The sequence below is a fragment of the Carex rostrata genome, chromosome 18 (genome assembly GCF_964058835.1).
Source record: "Carex rostrata chromosome 18, lpCarRost1.2, whole genome shotgun sequence".
NCBI lineage: Eukaryota > Viridiplantae > Streptophyta > Magnoliopsida > Poales > Cyperaceae > Carex > Carex rostrata.
In genome coordinates this window covers 1,695,682-1,715,427 of record NC_135935.1, presented here as the reverse complement: position 1 = coordinate 1,715,427, position 19,746 = coordinate 1,695,682, and the positions used below count along the sequence as shown (strand labels likewise).

General features: G+C 33.7%; 2 protein-coding genes across 6 annotated transcripts; both read right to left on the bottom strand.

Moving 5' to 3' along the window:
- Positions 1-1,724: 1,724 nt before the first annotated feature.
- On the bottom strand, positions 1,725-6,524 carry NUC-L1 (nucleolin like 1). Of its 5 annotated transcripts, none has more exons than XM_078319876.1 (17): positions 6,335-6,524; positions 5,829-5,881; positions 5,702-5,744; positions 5,430-5,602; positions 5,240-5,344; positions 4,907-5,023; positions 4,630-4,785; positions 4,397-4,501; positions 4,211-4,330; positions 3,963-4,121; positions 3,804-3,886; positions 3,464-3,581; positions 3,288-3,373; positions 3,103-3,193; positions 2,918-3,009; positions 2,296-2,633; positions 1,725-1,990 (listed from the first exon to the last, which is right to left on the bottom strand). In XM_078319876.1, the coding sequence occupies exons 2-17, from the start codon at positions 5,859-5,861 to the stop codon at positions 1,965-1,967; spliced, it is 1,845 nt and encodes a 614-aa protein (XP_078176002.1). In that variant the 5' UTR covers positions 5,862-5,881; positions 6,335-6,524; the 3' UTR covers positions 1,725-1,964. The 5 variants fall into 5 exon arrangements, with proteins under 5 accessions (XP_078176002.1, XP_078176004.1, XP_078176005.1 ...); XM_078319878.1 differs by having other exon boundaries at positions 3,294-3,373; XM_078319879.1 differs by having other exon boundaries at positions 5,240-5,338.
- A 10,641-nt stretch (positions 6,525-17,165) lies between these two features.
- Positions 17,166-19,458, bottom strand: LOC144569766 (putative F-box/LRR-repeat protein 23). The gene is made up of 4 exons (XM_078320238.1): positions 19,167-19,458; positions 18,564-18,641; positions 18,158-18,467; positions 17,166-17,407 (listed from the first exon to the last, which is right to left on the bottom strand). The coding sequence occupies exons 1-3, from the start codon at positions 19,325-19,327 to the stop codon at positions 18,341-18,343; spliced, it is 366 nt and encodes a 121-aa protein (XP_078176364.1). The 5' UTR covers positions 19,328-19,458; the 3' UTR covers positions 17,166-17,407; positions 18,158-18,340.
- Positions 19,459-19,746: the final 288 nt, after the last annotated feature.

Below are 19,746 nucleotides of genomic sequence, written 5' to 3'. Positions count from 1 at the left end.
TCAATTAAAAATATTGGTTAAAAGTTAATAAAAAATAAAATAACATTTTTAACCCTTTCATCCCTTCCCTTCTCTTTGCATTTTAATCAATTACGGTCCTCAATTTCCTCTATACTTAACCATCCGTCTTTTTTGCACATACGCGGCTTCCTATGACCCTATTATTTTCTCCTCTAACTTCCTCTTTGTTCCTGGTCCCAATCATTTACAAGGTATTTTCTCCTAAAGTTATTTGGTCCCGATCCTCTTGCACCATGTGGGAGAGCATCTGATGGTTGGGATCACGACAGGTTACATGGGGAATCTGACGACCTTCAGTGGATGGAACTAGAAAAATGCTTCTCCTCTCCTCTGATGTTTGTCGTGGATTGAATGCTATTAGATTACGTAAAAAAATGCGTACAAAATAGAATTGTTCTGGTTATTCCCTCATCATCTCATTAATTAAGTAGAATTTCGAGAAGAAGAAAAAATCTCAATGATAAAGATGCATCTAATAGTTCAATTAGTTTGTTTATAGAGTGAGTCTATGGTACTATGCATATTACGATTTGGCACCGTGCTACGGCTCTATATTCGAGTTTTCAAATCCTAACGGTCGATCCGAACCGTTCATCTTGTTCTCCATATTAATATGTGTTTGGAGACCAAATTTTACATTTTTTGAAAATTTTTTTACTATATTTTTAGATATTTAGAAAATCACTTGATCTGAAAATTCTGGACCATCCAAAAACAGTGATTTTCAATTAATCTAAAAAAATAGTAAAAAAATTTCAAAAAATGTAAAATTTGGTCTCCAAACACATATTAATATGGAGAACAAGATGAACGGTTCGGATCGACCGTTAGGATTTGAAAACTCGAATATAGAGCCATAGCACAGTGCCAAATCGTAATATGCATAGTACCAGAGACCCACTCTTGTTTATACATCACAAATAATGGCCTGTAACTAACATAAAAGTTACTGTTATAAGTTTGATACTTATATCACATATTAAATACAAACAGTCCAAAATATATATTTTTTAAATCTATTAAGAAAAAGAGAAGTTAAAACAGGTAATAGGAGACGGGAACAAAGAGGGAGTGAAAAAAATGACAGTATCATAGAAGACAGACGGAGAGTACATGAAGATTTGTTTTTTTACCTATCAAAAGTTGAAAATTTGTTATTTTTCCATCCAAATTCCTTTATTTTGCAAGTAAAATATCTAATTGATGAAGTTATCCAAATTCCTTTATTTTATAATTAAAATATCTAATTGATGAAGTTATGACGGTTGAAAAATTGTTATTTCTCCATCTAAATTCCTTTATTTTATAAGTAAAATATCTAATTGATAAAGTTATGATGGGAACATATATCTAAATTTCTTCTCAACATAGGGGCTGTTTGGCAACATATGAAAGATTAAATATTAATCTGCACTATGGAGTTATTCAGTAAGCTAAAGAAAGAGATACAAGATTGAGATAGCTAAATAAAGCTGAAGGTGCCTTAAAGAAGGGCAAAATTAAAATAGCTAAAAGAAGTAAAAGAAAGAAAAGGTGCCTTCAAAACAAAACAAGAAATTAAGATTCAGACAAAAGAAAGCTTAAAGAGACTGTCTTAATCCGACTGAAAAGACTCGGTAATCTTAAAGAGGCTTAATAAAACTTTTGCCGAACAATACCATAGGGATCACAGGTATTAAAGCTCATCTGCATTAACAAGCATCTGATGCTAAAAATATTATCAATCCACGCTTTTTAAGTTAAAACATGCATATAATAAAATAACATATAATAAAGCCCTAACAATTTAACTAAACCCATACATAGTTCATTCCAGATACAACATCCAAAAACACCTATCTCGATCAAAATCTTAAAACGGTACATAACATAATCATCACCCAATCCGACTGAAAATTTAATATATTCCCTTTGCAAGGACCTCCAAAATTGCCAGCTGTTACTCAATCATCGAAAGTTGTCTTCTTGCCTGTAGAAATTTACAATGAGAAAGTGACAAGTAATTTCAGACTTCAGATGAACCAAACAATTGGGGAACATATTTTAGAAAACTACAAGCCGGTCTACAACAATCATTCCATTTTGTCTTTCATTATCAAGTAGGACAGCATGGAAGGGCAGAGGAGATTAATGGGAAACTAAAGGGTGGAGAGGGAATCAAAATGTAGGGGGGGATGCTCATGTTTTTTTTTTATAGTTCCCTGTAAAATTGTAAAACTCTCTAGGCAAAGTAGCTCTCCTACACATTCACAAAGGTGAGAAAAAGCAATTTACCAGAGCTAGCAGTGCCTGCACTAAACCGGTTGGGGGTCCCAAAACGACCCCCACCACGCCCACCACCACCACGTCCACCACGACGCCCACCATCACGGCCCCCACGCCCACCACTAAATCTGCCACCACCACGCCCACCACTGTCTCTGCCACCACGACCACCCCTGCCACCAAAGCCACCACCACCACTGAAGCCACCGCCACCGCCACCACTAAAGCCACCACTTTCTCTGGGTTTGGCTTCATCTACGTACAGACTGTACCCATCAAGATCCGACCCATTACACTCCAAGGCCTTGGTGAATGCATCTTCGCCATTAAAATCCACGTATGCAATTCTGCAAGACAGGCAAAAGATTCACATTAGCATTCAGACTATTTTAATGCCACACTTCGAGAAAAAAAAATCAGTTTAAACCCAAAAGCTATACATAAAATGCTATTGGAGGAACCATATAGTTTTACCAATAGCCAGGTTAATTTAAATTCATCGAACTCCTTGTATGTAGAAATTCTGTTTAAATGAGGACATTAAGAAAAACTTGTATCTTGCCTACAAGGAAATTTGTTCATGTGATAGCTATATATCAATTGAGGGTTTATGTTAAATATGAGAACTAACCCTTTGGGACCACCAGTTTCATAATCCTTGGGAATGGAAATGCGTGTAATTTCACCGCAGGAACCAAAGATTTCTTCTAGCTTGCCTCTGACCTAAAAATGATAAAAAAAGGAAAGATTAAAAAAGTTAACCATATGAAAATGAGAAAGGTAAGAACTCAACAAAAATTATTGATAGACAAGTACCGAATCCTCATCAAGAGATCTGTCGAAACCTTTGACAAATACTGTCTGACGTGCCCCACCACCACCACTCTTTTGGTAGGAGTTGTCCTTTCTACACACATAAATACTTGATCAATTCAACAAACATATATAACATCAAAACGTGTTCAGCTTATGCAAATGATCAGGAGAAGAAAAGAAAACACACACACCCTGTACGAGGGCCTCGTTCTGCAGCCAGATCAATTCTAAGATCTCGGCCATTGAGCTCCATGCCAGCCATTTTGAGAGCCTAGATAAAAGAATTTTAAGAGCTCAACTCAGATGATAATAAAGGAATATTGACTAAATTGGTAAACAAAATTCCAAATAAGATGAACACCTTTTGAGCAGCTTCTGGGTTGGCAAATTCCACATGACCGAAGCCTCTTAGGCCTCCATCTTCATTAGTAGCTAAGCGTACATCAACAATCTCACCTGCCTCTTTGAAGAACTCTTTCCTATATTTATTAAACAAGGAATAGCAATTCAGAAAAGAAATATATAAAAGCAAACTCATTTATTGAATAATTAATTACTATGAGGTATGTATATAGTCTCCAATGTGAAATGGGCATGGTGTATTAGAAAGAGATGCAATTGAGTTTTCATTGGGAATTGGGCATGCAGTATTACAGATTTCCTACAGAAATGAAAAACAAGGAAAAGGAAAATATACATACAGATCATCTATTTCAAGTGTAAAAGACAAATTTCCCACGAAAATAGTGCTCGTCTGACTTTGATTGCTAGCTGGGGTCTTGGGCTGCACAAAAATTGCAAGCTAAGCACAAGATTACAGATTGAGATATCAAAATTGCACTCGAGAAGGTATTAGTTACCTCTTTCTTCTCAGATTTCGTGACAGTTTGAGCATCAACCATTTTGACATCTTTACTCTTAGGAGTTTTGGTAGGTACTTCATCTTCGCTTTCATCCTCATCAGAAGAATCTTCCTCTTCTGAGCTGCTACTGTCTTTGGCTGATTTCTTTGTTGCAGCCTTCAAATAAAAGACATGAGAAAACAAATTAGATTAATTACAATAGAAGCAATAAACATCATATTATTGAAATTACAACAGTTTAATACCACATTTTTCTGAGTCTTCTTTGGTTCCTCTTCTTCGTCGGAGCTCTCCTCTTCACTGCTGCTTTCCACTTTCTTTGCAGCTATAGCAGGAGCTTTTGCACCATTTGATGCAACAGAATCCTGTTGACAAGAACTTTAGAAAAAATGTAATGTACAAAAAGAGGACTACAGACAACAAACTAATACCTTCAATTTCTTCTGAGGAGGCTCTTCATCACTCTCTTCATCAGAACTTTCTTCATCAGAGCTCTCCTCTGAACTCTCTTCCACTTTTGCCTTGGCTGCCGGTTTCTGGTACAATAAGAGGCCAGTTAACATTGAGGACCAAGAACAGGCAACAATCAATCAAATGGAAAAAATAAAAAATAAGTGGGCCCAACAGAGCTACAATAAATTAAAAGAACTCAGAAGATGATTACAGCAGGAGCAGGGTTTGCAGTCTTCTTAGCCTCTACATCAGAGTCAGACTCAGAATCTGAGTCTGATGAGTCACTTGATTCCTCTTTCTTTTTTGGAGTGGCCGTCAGCGCAGCCTTCGCTGGAGCAGCCTTTGGTTTTGGCTTTTCATCTTCAGACTACAAAAAAAAAAAAATCATACAAATGCTGAGACAATATGTATAATAAAATAGTTAAGAGTGATGTATACAAATGGCTCAGATAATTACAAAGTCTCAAAAGGTACATTAACCAAAATACCTCATCATCAGAATCACTTTCTGAACTGTCACTTGATTCAGCGCTCGCCTTCTTCGATCCATTTGTAGCTACTGGCATAGGTTTTTTAACAGGTGCAGCAGGCTTCTTTGCAGGCTCCTAACATAACCAATCCAATTCGGATCAGAAAATAATAAAAAAAATTACAAACAGATAACACAAGCAATAACATAATAACATTGTAAACAATTTTTATATTTTTATACCATATAAATACCAGTCAATTTGATACTGTACCCATACATCAGGTAACCCCAGAGATGCTCTTACTGGTATTGGTCAGGTGATAACTCAAACAATGGAATTAAGACTTACATCGTCAGATGATGAGTCCTCTTCACTGCTGCTGTCACTGCTTGAATCCTTCTTAGAATCCTTTACGGGCACAGGTTTTGTAGCCTTCTTGGGAGCAATCTTAACCTATCAATTAATTTAAATGCAATATTAAAAATCAAATAGAATGAAATATACGAAGTACACAAAAGAAGACCAAGTAAAACAGTACCTCTTCTTCTGATTCTGATGAAGAGTCATCAGAACTGCTACTTTCAGGCTTCTTCTTGGGAGGAGCTTTAATTGTTGTCTTCACCTCCTCTTTTTTAGGGACTACCTTTTCTTCTTTCTTCAGTTTCTTAGCACTGAATGCTTTCTCTGGTGACTGTTCTGCACCCCTCTTACCTAAACATTGGGAACAATGAAAGCCAGATCAATTAGATCACCAAGATACATTGTTGTCTGAAAACCAAATGTCACTATAAGATGTTACATTTCTAATACCTTTTTTGGCTGATTTCAGCTCTGTTACTGGTGCTGGCACAACCTGCATGATTGAGATTATACATTATTTAACAAATAAGCTTTAACAGAAGTTTGAAAGTACTAAAGTTAACAGACATATACATACCTCGACACTTGATTTCTTGCTTGACTTCCCCATTGGTGTATGTTTCAAATGACCTAAAAACGATACAGAAACAATGAAATCAAATCAGTCCGCAAGATATAATTAAACAAAATCACCGATTGTCTGATGAGAGAACTTCTCTAATTTGTGAAGTTTAGTTTCATGCCTGTTCCGATGCATATTTTAATTGAAACGGAAATAGCACAAAAAATCTCTAATCTAGGCAAAGTCGCTCAATAAGTTATAGCCAATTTATATAAATAAGCGACATATGAAAACAGTTAAACAGGTCCTCATATTATTCCGTCCATATGTTTTCCAAAGACGAGAAACGTTTCAATGTGCAAGCAATTGGTCTATAATCAAATTTAAATGTACAAAGACGGCGTACGCAAAAACCTTCCTTCAATCCTCCGATTAAACCAAACCCTAGGAGAATCTCATCGAAGCACAAAGCAGCAGGACGCAAAGAAAGAAGGAAAACAAAACAAAATTAGAGAGCTCACCAAGAAACGCGGTGACGGTAGAAGGAGAAACCCTAAAAAATTTGAGCGGCAGCGACAACGATCGCTAGGGTTTAGAGAGGGTTTATAAAGAGGGGTGGTGGCCGCCGTTTTATAACTTGAGCAGCTACGAGTTCGACCTAGAGCCAGAGTTTAGAAATTAGATATTTTCAGTTGTGGATCTGTGAACATTGCCGAGAATTTTCATAGGGTTTCCTTTTGTGTTGTTCGCAGCCCAAGTCTAAATTGATGTAGGAGGCCTGATTCGGCCCGGTTCAAAGCCCATAGTTCCGATATTCAACACAAGTTTGTATTAAAACGAATTTTTATTTATAGAAACTAAAAAGCCGACATTTTTATTTTTGCCCAATTTTTAAAAATTCGGGAGTGTGGAATTTTTTCGCACTTTGAATATTTTTAAAATTATTTCAAAATCCTGATTATTTTTATTAAAATATTTTAAAAATTGAGTAAAAATAAAAATGTCAGGAGAAAAAGATAAAGAGTGCTTTGAAATTTTGATAATCCAGATGGATCGAAAAAAAAAAAAATTCAGGTCCCAAGTTTATTGTTGCTGATAGAAAGAGATTCATTAGATGGAGCTTCAATCACACGTATCTGCAGTTTACATCACGGAAATTTTCTCGTTGCATTGGTTATCGACCGAGACTATATGAGTTCGGGATTTCACTGAGTTTTGCGTTTTGAATACTCGAAGCCACAAATAATTCCGTTACACTCCAATACTTTTGAATCAATAAAAAATTTCAGATTCAAACAAATACTTCTTGTAAAACGCAATGTCACCCACCTCTCTTTCTTTGTCCTCTTTTTCTTTCTTTTGTCAAAAATCAAATTCTTAAATAACGCTAACTCTTTAATAAAAATTTCTTCATTTATTAACCAATTTTAAATTTGTTTATTGGAATAAGTTTTTTCCGGTCTATTTATGCACCGAAATTTAGCTCTTTTTCTTTTCCTATCTTATTTTATAATAGTTCTATAAGTAAAAAATTCGCAGATATCATTATTTCAGATAAGAAATACCTCTCGATTCATTCAGTATTAATGTCGAATTCACATTCTCCAGGGTACTGTAAAACATAATTTTTTAGAGCTATTGGATCCGAACCTTTTTTTTTTACTTTGCATGAATCTCAATGCCCAAATAATACTCCTACATTATTTCAGATTATCAATAGAAATATTCCTTTTGACTTATTAAGAATACAAATAAAAAATAATTCATTAGCTTATCTAGTAAGGATATAGAATAGAGTTATTATGTATATATTAGTCTAAATATATTTAATTAACTACAAAACAATCTCTGTCAATTTTTATTGGTATATTTTACTACATAACATATCGAGGATGGACCATTTAATAATTATTATTTTGATAATCTTGGCAACGGATTTAAGAAATAAATTAAATTTTCAATGTATATATATTTTAAAAATTTAACGCTGCATTAAAAAAAATTAAGTTTTCAATTTATTAAAATTTTACGTCATTTGACATGCGGTGAAACATATATATTAGTCTTTAAGATTTTATTTCTACATTTAGATTTCAATAAGGATTTAATTATCTGCTTATATTATTATAATAAAATGGCAATTTCTAGTGAGTTCCGATCAGAAACTAGCAAAAGGCAAAGTCTCCAATTCTTAGTCCTATAATGAAGTTTGGAGATCTCCTATTGATGTTAGTCGATATTAGACTGTATACAGACTCATCAGCATTAGTTAGCGTGTATAACTCATAAGAAAGATAAAATCTATCTTTCGATCTCTTTCAGTAATCAGTATTAATTAGACTCTAGATGTTATCTGAGTCTTGTTAGTTTTTGTAGAGACAGAGAGTTATGAGAATTTATATTTTTTCTATTTTTTTCTTGGGTATTACAAAGCTGCTTCCTTGATACAATATTTATATGACTTGAGATTATTTTACCGTTGGTTCAAACGATAACATCCTATTTATCCTAAATTACAATTCTACCCCCATTTCCTTATTTTACAAAACTACCCTTCTATTTAATTTTATTTTTCAACACTCACTCTTAAGCTAGGATTATAAATGTCAATTAATCCTAGCTTGTTTGTTATTGTTACACTTAGGGGCACCGCTAATTAGCTCAAAAAAAACTGAAAATAAATGCGATTGAAAGTAAATAGATGAGTTTAGAGAAATTTGACACGCGGGATGTTAACGGAGTTCGGCAATACAAAGGCCTACGTCTCCGGGGCGTCGCAACCTCTTTCTGGGTGCGCATTTCTATTACCCAATATGAAAGGATTACAATTGTGAACCGTGAGCCCTTACAAAACGGGAAGTCATGGCCAACGAGAGATGAGCGCCGGCGAGCCCTTACAAACAAGGGAAGTCACACAAGCTACTCGAGAACAAGAGAAACACTCAATAGATCACTCTAACTTAATCTAATTAGAGATTAGTGAAGTAGGTTTGAGGTTGCTTGAGGGATTTTGAAGTTTTAAGCTCTCACAACAATGGAGTAGGCTAAGCTCTCAGAAAATCGCTTTTAAAATGATTAGGGTCGGCTGAAGTCCGTGAGAAAGAAATCTCACTCATCTATTTATAGTGTCAGCTCAAAAATGAGCTATTTGACATAAAACGTTACCAACGTTTTATCAAACGTTACAACGTTTAATTCAAATGCGATTTTATGGTTTTAGTTTTCTGACAGCTCAACAAAACGTTATAACGTTTTCAAAACGTTTGTGTAACGTTTTTGTGAAGCTTTCGGACTTTTGAAGTCTCACAAAACGTTACCAACGTTTAGAAAATGTTACAACGTTTAAATTTGAAATTTCAATCTTTGGTACAGCTGTACTTAAAATTCTGACATCTATAAAACGTTACAACGTTTCATGTTGGTACTGTACAGCTGTGCTTTAGTAGCTCTGTAGCTATTCAACGTTACAACGTTTGTATAACGTTATAACGTTGTAATTTGTTTCTTCTTTTGATCAGTTTGTTGTTTCTGACCAATATAAAACGTTATAACGTTTTGAAAACGTTACCAACGTTTTGAAAACGTTACCAACGTTTTGAAAACGTTACCAACGTTTTATCCCATTTTAATCAACCTCACACATACTTTACCAAGTTTCTGATTTTACAATTTGTATTCTTGATAAAATTCTTCGTGATTTCTTCAGTCCAAGCATATTATACTGCAGTTCTTACTCTTATTGGACCTACATATTCTCAAAATAGAAGAAATTGTAAAATTCAATAATTGTATGTTTTTGCAAATTAGTCAAATAGCCGTAAAAGATTATTGTACGAACAACAGTTATTTCTTCAAATGCTTTTCGAATTAGTCCCTTAGTGAAGATGTCGGCTAATTGGTCTTAACTCTTCACATAAGGGGTTTCAATTTCCTTTGCTTGCACATTTTTCCTTATGAAATGACAATTAATTTAAATATGTTGTCCTTTCATGAAATACGGCATTTGAAGCAATATACATTGCCGCATTGTTATCGCAAAACATCTTCATTGGTTTATCAATTTTGAAGTTCAACTCTTCAAGCAATTATTCAATCCATGTGAGTTCACTCGCGGTGGATGCCATGGCATGATATTCCGCTTCCGCACTCGATCGTGCCACGACATTTTACTTCTTGCTTTTTCATGTCACTAAATTTCCACCTACAAATGTGCAATAGCCGATTGTTGATTTTCTATCAAAGCTCCCAGTCCAATCTGACTCAGAGTAGCCACACACATCATTAGATTTATTGTTTTTCATCAATACACCATTTCCGGGTGATTTCTCTAAGTATTTCAAAATTCTATCAATTGCATCCAAATGAGATTTTCTTGGTGAGTGCATAAATTTGCTAATTTGGCTTACCGCAAATGATATATTCAGCCTAGTTACCGTTACGTAAATTAACTTACCTACAAGCCGTTGGAATTGGTTGATATCCTCCAACGGCTCCCCTTCTTCGGAATTCAATTTACAATTGATATTAATTGGTGTTCATACCGGTTTGAATCCTAATTTTCCCGTTTCTTTTAGAAGGTCAATGGTATATTTTCTTTGCAAGATAAATAATCACTTGATAGAATGAGCTATTTTAATTTCTAAAAAATATTTAAGTCTACCAAGGTCCTTTATTTCAAATTTTTTTTAGGTGTTTTTTAACATTGTCAATTTTTTCATAATTATTTCCGGTAATAATTATATTATCAACATAAACAAGAACAATGGTTGTATCATTATTTTCATGTTTTGAAAATAGTGATGTATCGGATCGGCTTATTTTAAAACCGAGAAAAAATAAATATAAAGAGAGTTTTTCATACCATGCCCTAGGCAATTGTTTAAGTCCATAAATTGACTTATTTAACTACAAGCAAGGTTAGTATTTTTTTTTCTTTTATATGACCCGGTGGTAAAGTCATATAAACATCTTTCTTAAGTGTTCCTTGAAGAAACTTATTTTTAACATCCATTTGACATAAGTTCCATCCATTATTTACCGCTATTGAAAGCAAAATTCTTATGATATTCATCTTTGCTACCGAAGCAAGGGTCTCTTGGTAATCAATACCATATGTTTGGGTATACCCTTTGGCAACTAGCCGGGCCTTATACTGTTCTATGGATCCATCGCTTTATATTTTATTTTATAAACCCATTTGCATCTAACGAATTTTTTTATTTTTTGGTAATGGTATAATGGTCCATGTGTCATTTTTTTTTCTAAGGCTTGAAGTTCTTCTTCCATAGCCTAATACCACACCGGTTGGTTAATGGTTTCTTCAAAATTTCTTGGCTCTTTTATTTTTGAAATTGAACTAAGAAATGCATGGTGGTTTTTTGAAATATTTTTATGTGAAATAAAATTTTCAATGAGATATTGAACCTTATAGGTTACGAAATCTCATAACATTGTGGATGGTTGTTTACGACGAGTTGACGTCCTCCTATGTTGTTCTTCAATATTTTCGGCTTCTTCAATATTTTTATTTTCTTCCTCCCCGGCTTCACTTTGAAGAGTATTATCGTTTTTTTTTTCTTCTTCTTCTTCTTCGTCGTCATTTCCTACAATTATTTGCTTAATAATTTAATTAGTAGAAATGGGAATGACAAAGTCATTTGTGATAATTTGATTATCAATCTCATATTTATTTTTAAAATAAGGCTCATTTTAAAAAAATGTTACATCTCTAGAAATATAATTTTTTTTATTTATAGAATCATATCATTTATAACCTTTTTTTGAGATGAATACCCTATAAAAATAACTTTTATAGAAGTATGGTATAGTTTATCTCTTTTATTTTGGTGTACATAACATGTACATCCGAAAATTCTTAGGTGATTAAAAACTATTTTTCTTTGGTAAATAATTTATAATGGACTTTTATTTTTTAAAATGACACTTGGCAACCTATTTATCAAATAAGTTGCGATGAGAATGGCATCCGACCAATAGATTTTTGAAACATTGGTTTGAAACATAAGTGCTCTTGTCATTTCAAGTAAATGATGATTTTTTTTTTCAAAAATCCCGTTTTGTTGTGGAGTATAAACACAAGTTGTTTGATGTATGATTCCCTTTTATTTCAAGAATTTTGAAAAAATTTGATTTACAAATTCCGTTCCATTATCAATTCTAAGAACTTTAATCCTAGTATTGTATTGATTTTCAATTAAGTTTGAAAAATCTTGAAAGTAAGAAAAAAATCTCACTTTCATTTTTTAATAAATATAAGTATGTTAGTTGTGAAAAATCATTTATAAATATAACAAAAATATTTGAAATCATTATAAGAGTTTACGGGAGAGGGTCCCAATATAAGTATCAGGATGAACAAATTCAAATATATGATTACTCTCTGAATTTGAGCTTATAAAAGAAAGTCTTGTATGCTTAGCTAGTTTGCATACTTCACAATTACTACAATTTAAATAAGAAAAATCAAAAATATATTTTAAGGTTCTATTGGAAGGATGCCTAATTCTTTTATGCCATAAGTGTCTCATGTCTTACACTTGGGTGTTGAAATTGTATTTTCGGCTATACAAAAAATATAATTCATTTTTGAAAATACCTTCACCAATCATCCTCTTGGATATTACATCCTGAAAGAATACATTTTGAGGTGAAAAAATAATTTCACAATTTAATTCTTTTGAAAGTTTACCCATATATAATAAATTAGCGGTACAATTTTTTATATTCAAGACATCTTTAATTTCCTTTGAGAAAACAATAACCGAGTCATAACCATAGATTTCCATTTTTTTTCACCATTTGCAACATAGACAAATTCTTGACATTTCCCTTTTTTTATAGTTGTGTAACAAATCTTTATTTCTAGTCATGTGATCGGTTGCATTGGAGTCTAAAATCTAATCTAAATTATTTTGAGAATATCCGCTATTTAAATTTCCAAAATTTGTATATTTTATTTGGTTTATTTCATTTGCTTCAATATTTTAGCTTATTGTATTTCTTTTATGAGGAGGGATCCAATTACACCCTTTTTTGGTGACATCGGATTACACCCTATGTTTACAAAGTCCAAACAATCGATCCAAGCCGTTCAACTTGATGGATATGTTAAAATGTGCTTACACATCAAATTTTACATTTTTCTGAATTTGTTTACTATTTATTAAGATGGGTACAAAAATTCAACGGTCTGAATATAGCGATTTTGTTAAATACTTAATAAATAGTAAAAAAAATTCCAAAAAATGTAAAATTTGATCTGCAAGTACATTTTAACATATCCATTATGTTGAACGGTTTGGATCGACTATTTGGAATTTGAAAACTTTGAAACTGGAGAGTGTAATTCGGTGTCATCAAAAAAGGGTGTAATTGGATCCCCCTCTTCTTTTATTTGGTATTATATATTTATTTTGATCGGGGCTTATTTCCATACCACTGGATTGGTCTCCAAAAAATAAACGTGTTTTTAATAAACCTGAATTGGGCTCTGAGGCCCGGTTTAGTAGGCCACCGAGTGAAGACAGTATTTGGGAAATTTCTGACCGAGTTGGAGCAGATGCTGGTCCATGAGAAATCAAAGTAGGTGCTGTGTAGGATGTGGATCCCGCTAAGCTGAAATTTTTAAATATACCATATCCAAAAAAAAAAAAAAAAAATCAAATAATCACGTTTTCTGAAAAATTTGAATTTTGACACGACCGCATCCTCTAGATTCGGACCCCTCTTCTGGGACCTCATCCCCTAGTTGAGCCCCCTCCCCCTCCCGTTTTTTTTGTTTTTCCTTCTCCTACGGCAGCAGTTCAATTCAAACCAAAAAGCGAAAAAAAGAGGGGCCGCATCTAGGGGATGTGGCTAGGGTATTGTTCGAATTTTCAGAATTTCGTGGTTATTTGGTTTTTTCTTTTTTTGGATTATGGTATTTTTAAAAATTTCGGCCCGCTAGTCTGGCATACTCGTTAAGGGCTACAGTGGCGGACCCGCTATAGGGAGCGGACCCAATAACGGATGCAGACGCGTATTCCTTCGTCTGTTCAATCGCCTCTTCGTGAGAATGCGCCGCCCCAGCGAAGGTTCTCCCCCCTTAGGGTTTTTTTCCTTTTCCGCCCTTTCCACTGTTGCTCTGCCATTTCGGTCTCAGTTCGAAATGGAGGAACCAACATTTACTCTTTTCATGTCCCTCTTTCTTGCAATGTTCGCATTTTTCGGTGGCTCCTTTTTTCTCTGAATTTTGGCCGAAATTTGGAAAATTTGATCTCTTGGTCACAGCGAAGCCGTGATTTTCGCGTCCCTCGTCGATGGTGATTTGAGGACCGCTAATGGCTTCTCTTCTGCTTTCTTCTTATTGGATCATGTTTTTGATTTGAGAATAAGAGGGAAGAAGGATTGTATTTATGATTTGAGCCCGTACGGCCTCATAACTCGGGTTTAAATCCGTAAGGAACTCGAATATGTCATCTTCTTCTTCTTCTTCTCGTTTTCTGATTTCAGCCAAGTTAGCGGTTTGCGTCCGATACGATCGGAGCTTTTTTCTTTTGAAGAGCACTTAGGTACTCTATATACTTCCTCTCGCCTTGTTTTTCTTGATGAATTTCTTGTTTGAGTTGGTAAATACGAGAATAATTGTTTTCTTGAGCCTCCCATAGCTCGAAAGCTGTATCAGCGAGAAGAAAAAGCTCTAAAATGGATGGCTTCATGGAATTTGTGAGCCAAGTTATGATTTTGTCGTTTTGAATTCTCCATTTTCTCGTTGACTTTTTTTTTGTTTCGGTCAGCGACAGCGGATTTGCAACTTCAAATACTTTATTGTCTCCCGTGATGTATTCTCGCATCTCTCGACCGCTGAGTGCTCTCGCCGCAGCTTTTGCCCATGTGAGATAATTTCTATCATTGAGCAGAGTATTGGTGAGCTTGGAAGCATTATTGGAACTCTCGTGTTGCCCCTCTCAAGCCATTTTTGCACTTTTTTTTGTTGTTGTTATGGGTTTTTTTTGTGTTTGTATTTTATGATTTCAGAAGCTTAAAGCTCTGATACCATGTATGTTTTTGTAGAGACAGAGGGTTATGAGAATTTGTATTTTTTTTCTATTTTTTCTTGTGTATTACAAAGTTGCTGCCTTGATACAGTATTTATATGGTTTGAGATTATTTTACCGTTGGTTCAAAAGATAACATCCTATTTATCCTAAATTATAATTCTACCCCTATATCCTTATTTTACAAAACTACCATTCTATTTAATTTTATTTTTGAACAAGTTTTAAATTGCCACAAACTTATTCAGAATTTTCAGATTTATATTTATTTTTGTTATAATTTTCTCTATTTATCAATATATACCATTAAACTTGTTGTTTATAATAACACACAATATCATGAGCTGTTCCAGTTTGGTATCAGTACCGATGGAATAAATTAAGGGCATCGTATCCATAGAAGCCAGACATGCAAAGTCCCATTTTGTGCTCTCACTCTTTTTTTTTCCCCATTCTGTGTGATGTATAGTAACTGCCCCTCTCAAGAATGAGTAGTTTTTTTTAAGTTTATGTATGATAGTTTTTCCATTTTGTTTAAAATCATATAGGTTTTCTTTTTAAGTTTATGTATGATAGTTTTTGCTTAGGTTGGAAGCAAGATGAAATTTTAGCATTCTTTTGTTAATAGTTTTGATCTATGCAATAATGCAAACTTACAGTCAATTTAGCCCAAAAAAAAAGAAATACCATTCTGGTTTGCTTTCAGTCAATTTAGCATGCAGTTGAGGTCAGGCAAGGTTTATTCGTTTCAGATCGAGTTATTTTTCAAGTCACTGTTAGAAATTGGGCAGATTAGCTTTATATTTCTTTTCTTTTTAAAAAGAAAAAGAGCTTTATATATATTTCATCTTTCTGAATCCTATTTCTTAATCAGCTTTTGACAAATTAGGTTTGGGGTAGAGGCTAGAGCCCTAGAGGACTAGAGATATTATCATATTATGTGATGCTGTCATCAAGGATTTATCACATCTTTATATATATATATACACACACTACATTTTTCTTTTCCTACGATTGTAAATTAATATATATTCTAGCCCAGGGGTGATCCGTTATAATTTCACCATGTACTGAAAGAGATAGTTGACTATGGCATTATTTTAAGATTATATGACGGTCTTGCATATAGAAAAAAAAAAGAAAAAAAATTTTATACGCCACACGGTTGTCCAGATCATCACCGAAGATGTAATAAACAATTTCTGTAATCTGATAAGGTTTATCTGAGTACTGCTTTTCAGCTGGTTCGGAAAGTTGGTACCAGACTGCCACTGGGCTCTTAGAGTTTTACATTCATAATTTATGTCAATATTCTCTTGGAATTATTCTATATATATACTATTTGAGCAATTAAATTATTTACAATTTCTGTGAAAATTATTTGAACTCAGGCCAAACCAGAATAATAAATGGTCAATTGCAGAATAAACAAGCCACAATCATTCAGGACCCGCATTCCTTCAATTCTGCTTTCAAAAATACTCAGCAGTACAGATCATGAAAACAAACAGAAAGGTTTTATTATCATAAGTTCATAACCTTGCAAAGTTTTGAAACAGACATAAAGTTTGAAGGAAATAATTTTTTTTTCTAAACGTTATAAATTTCTAAAAGGCATCTTGCATAGCCTAGAGCACCTCAAAAATAACACTTGCAAAATTTAAAAAAATATCCAAGAACTTCGTACACCCGTAAACAAGTGAGATATGTAATTTTAAATTTCTTGAAAAATATAGTGCTCCAATAGAAAATAATTAGAAAGAAGTTGAACCATCTCACAAGTTATTGGAATCTAAAAAAGAAAATATATAATTACAAATAAGTTGAACCATCTCACAGGTTATTGTAATTTAAAAAGGAAAATAACAAGAACCCAACAAATTTTGCATATTACTCTTATAATTACTAAAAGTAAATTCACCTTAGCGGTCTTATAAATTCAAGAAAGCAGCCGAGCAATCTAAAAATCAAACGAAAGACCCTCCTTTGGCTTTGCTATTAAAAGAAGAAATAAAAGCAGTCAAATTAATGAACACTAATAACATTACACTGTGAATGATGGTACTGAAAATGATAGGGTCCTATAAAAGACTTGCAAAATCCAATTAATTACCATAAATTTAACCTCAACTGCTATAATTTCCATGTAAAAAGTATTTTATACGTACGGTGTTGGAAAATGTACCTTTCAATACAAAAACATGACATCCCCATACATATCATCTAACGTAGAAAAAGTATCATAGTGGTAATCGTCGTAGTCGTTGTGAGGATCCAACAGATCCGCAGGATCTAAACAGTATGGACGAAAACAGCAATGGCGTGGTCCTTTAACGTAGTAGTAGTATTTATCACTAGATATGCTATCCATGTATTCATCGGCAGAGTTGCCGGGTAGTTTAAGGTATCTTATCCTCGAGAGTTTTGTCATAATGTTTTCATTCAGTGCCAAGTTGAAACAATTCCTAATGTCGAGAAACACAAGATATGGCATATGGGCATCCTTCAAGAATAGCTTCAAGACCCTTGTTTGTCATCCTGTTATATGTTTCAGCAATATCATCAAATAAATTTAGAGCTAGCTAGCTAGCTTGTTTTGATTTAATTTTCTCTTTCGATATGCTAGCTCAATTACCACTAATAAATTACATAAGCACACTGCCAAGAACATGTCAAAGTTTTTGTATTTTTGGTCGACAGCAACTGTTTAAGAAAGTTATCAAGAGTTTTGAATTCTGCTATCTTTCGAAATTTCATTTTCCCCCTTTTAATATTATATTTTATTTTATAAAAGCTCCCTTTCAATCTTAATTTCGTTTCTTTTCACACTAATTATAAGGCCCAACCACCCCAATTTTCAATCTATTTCGGTATCTTTGAAGAATTTGCATGAGACTTTCGATGATTCAGGTTGAATATTATTTTATGAGCAGGACATAAAACATTTTAATTCTTTCATCCCTTTTTTTTTCTAGTAGGGATAATTAAGCCTCCAATTTTCTAATACTCCAAGTATTGGGAATACATGTCAAACATAACTCCCACATAGATTTGCTTCTTGTCTACTCTAAGTCTCTATTAGCACAGATATTTAATGCCTTTGAGGTCGATAACAAATTTTAACTGAAAAAGGATATCTTCCTTTTCATTTTAAGCAATTAGCGATCAAATTTAAGGATATTGCATCCTCAGATTAACAAACACTGTCCAGCCATGTTTTTGGGCTTCAAGTATGATTCCAGTAACTACAAATATCCAATGTGAACCCAAGGCAAAATTAGAACTTACTCGTTACAAATAAGCTGAAGAGATCGTAGCTCTTTCATATTCTCGCCTATATGGAGAGCTTCGGTGTCATGCATGAAGGATTCCCAACCGCTATTCGAATATCTAGAATACCAAAGATCATTCCACCTGAAGCATTTCAGTTGAGTGCACACCGGTCCAATTGTTTTACACAATTTTGTTGAATCAAATGTACATGCGTGTAATCTCTAGCTCCTCAAGCATTGGCAACATTTTTATTATGTCTGCTAGGTAGTCTGGGCAATCTTCACCAAGACAATTTATTAAACGGAGAGTTCTCAGAGTCTTTGCCCTATTAATAACATAAATGTTTATGAGGAAGCCTTATAGATCATGGTTTGATACATATATATCTAAGAATTGAAATTGACATTGTTTGTACGACAACCTTTGAGCCATGGCCATCAATCCTTTAATAGAAACACCAGGGCACAGGAAAAGACCGATGCTTTTCAAGGAGTTAGTCCTGTTCGACACATAGCATGGGTAAAGAAAATGTTAATTAACATAGAATGAGATATATCTTGTGAAGATTTTTGTTGAGAACGTAGATAACTCGATATTTATTTTAATGGCTTGAGGGTAAGGTTTACTAATTTATTTACATGCATGGCTTCAGCTTTGGTCCTTGGTTTTCAATCCTGCCTAATCATATTATAACACTTTCGCTCCTTTAAGAGAATATAATAAAAGGCTTAAAAACATTTTTTTGGTGACTGGTTGATTTTCAACAACTATCGTTTATTTTATTTGTCAAATTGAAAAGGTTAACCTAGTACATTAAGCAATTGAAATTTTTTCTTCTAAAAAAAAAAAAAAACGAAAAACTCATTCGCCTAGCTAGTTCCCGAGTTCAATCTTTTTTATTTGAAATGCTGAATTTTCAATTTCAACTAGGATAAAACAGACAATGTTGCTTCCAAAGGTCAAAAGGGTCGAACAATAAAAAAGAATAACAAAGAAAGAGAACAACATATAAATTTTTTTTGACCTTGTGGCAATGTACAGCAAGAGACCATCAGTGGCAAAACAATCAGCGTAGAACTCCTCCAGTTTTCCTGCACTCCTATCTATGGCAATCTTAGCCATCTGCTTGAGGTTATACATAGAGAGCGAGAGGTCATGATTAGTCATGTCAATCCTTTGCCGCATCGGCTCGTTCCGTGTCAGCCTATTCCAATTCCGGCACACTAGGCTAGCAGTTGTCAGTATATTGATTGCCCCCAACTTCTCAAATATTAACAATAAAATATCTGAGTGTAATTCTCCCCAATTCCGTCTAGTTTCTGGTAGTTTGTAGTTTTAATAACGCACAAGAGCACAAATTAAACAAGTTAGTAGAGAAACAAAATTTAAAAATGTTCTTATGCATTTAAATTTAATGGATAGTTTACAACAAAATTTTCACTACTTTTTAAGAAACAAATATTCCAATATTTCCAATTAATGAAATCTGTTTATAAGAAACAAAACAAACTTTTTTTAAAAATAGTTTTTAGAATCCATCATGGAGACAGACCCACTTGTTATAACTTACCATGCCACGAGAGCAAAATAAGAAGAATAAAAAA

What these genes read in the sequence shown, in the direction of transcription:
- NUC-L1 (XM_078319876.1), bottom strand. Translation starts at nt 5,861, where the DNA reads ATGGGGAAGTCAAGCAAGAAATCAAGTGTCGAG. An exon ending in CTCCTCAGAAGAAATTGAAG is followed by an intron (nt 4,331 to 4,396) that starts GTATTAGTTTGT and finishes TCTTGTCAACAG; the next exon opens with GATTCTGTTGCATCAAATGG. An exon ending in AGAAGACTCAGAAAAATGTG is followed by an intron (nt 4,122 to 4,210) that starts GTATTAAACTGT and finishes TTTTATTTGAAG; the next exon opens with GCTGCAACAAAGAAATCAGC.
- LOC144569766 (XM_078320238.1), bottom strand. Translation starts at nt 19,327, where the DNA reads ATGCGGCAAAGGATTGACATGACTAATCATGACCTCTCGCTCTCTATG. An exon ending in TTGCTGTACATTGCCACAAG is followed by an intron (nt 18,642 to 19,166) that starts GTCAAAAAAAAT and finishes TGTGTCGAACAG; the next exon opens with GACTAACTCCTTGAAAAGCA. An exon ending in TTGATGGCCATGGCTCAAAG is followed by an intron (nt 18,468 to 18,563) that starts GTTGTCGTACAA and finishes TGTTATTAATAG; the next exon opens with GGCAAAGACTCTGAGAACTC.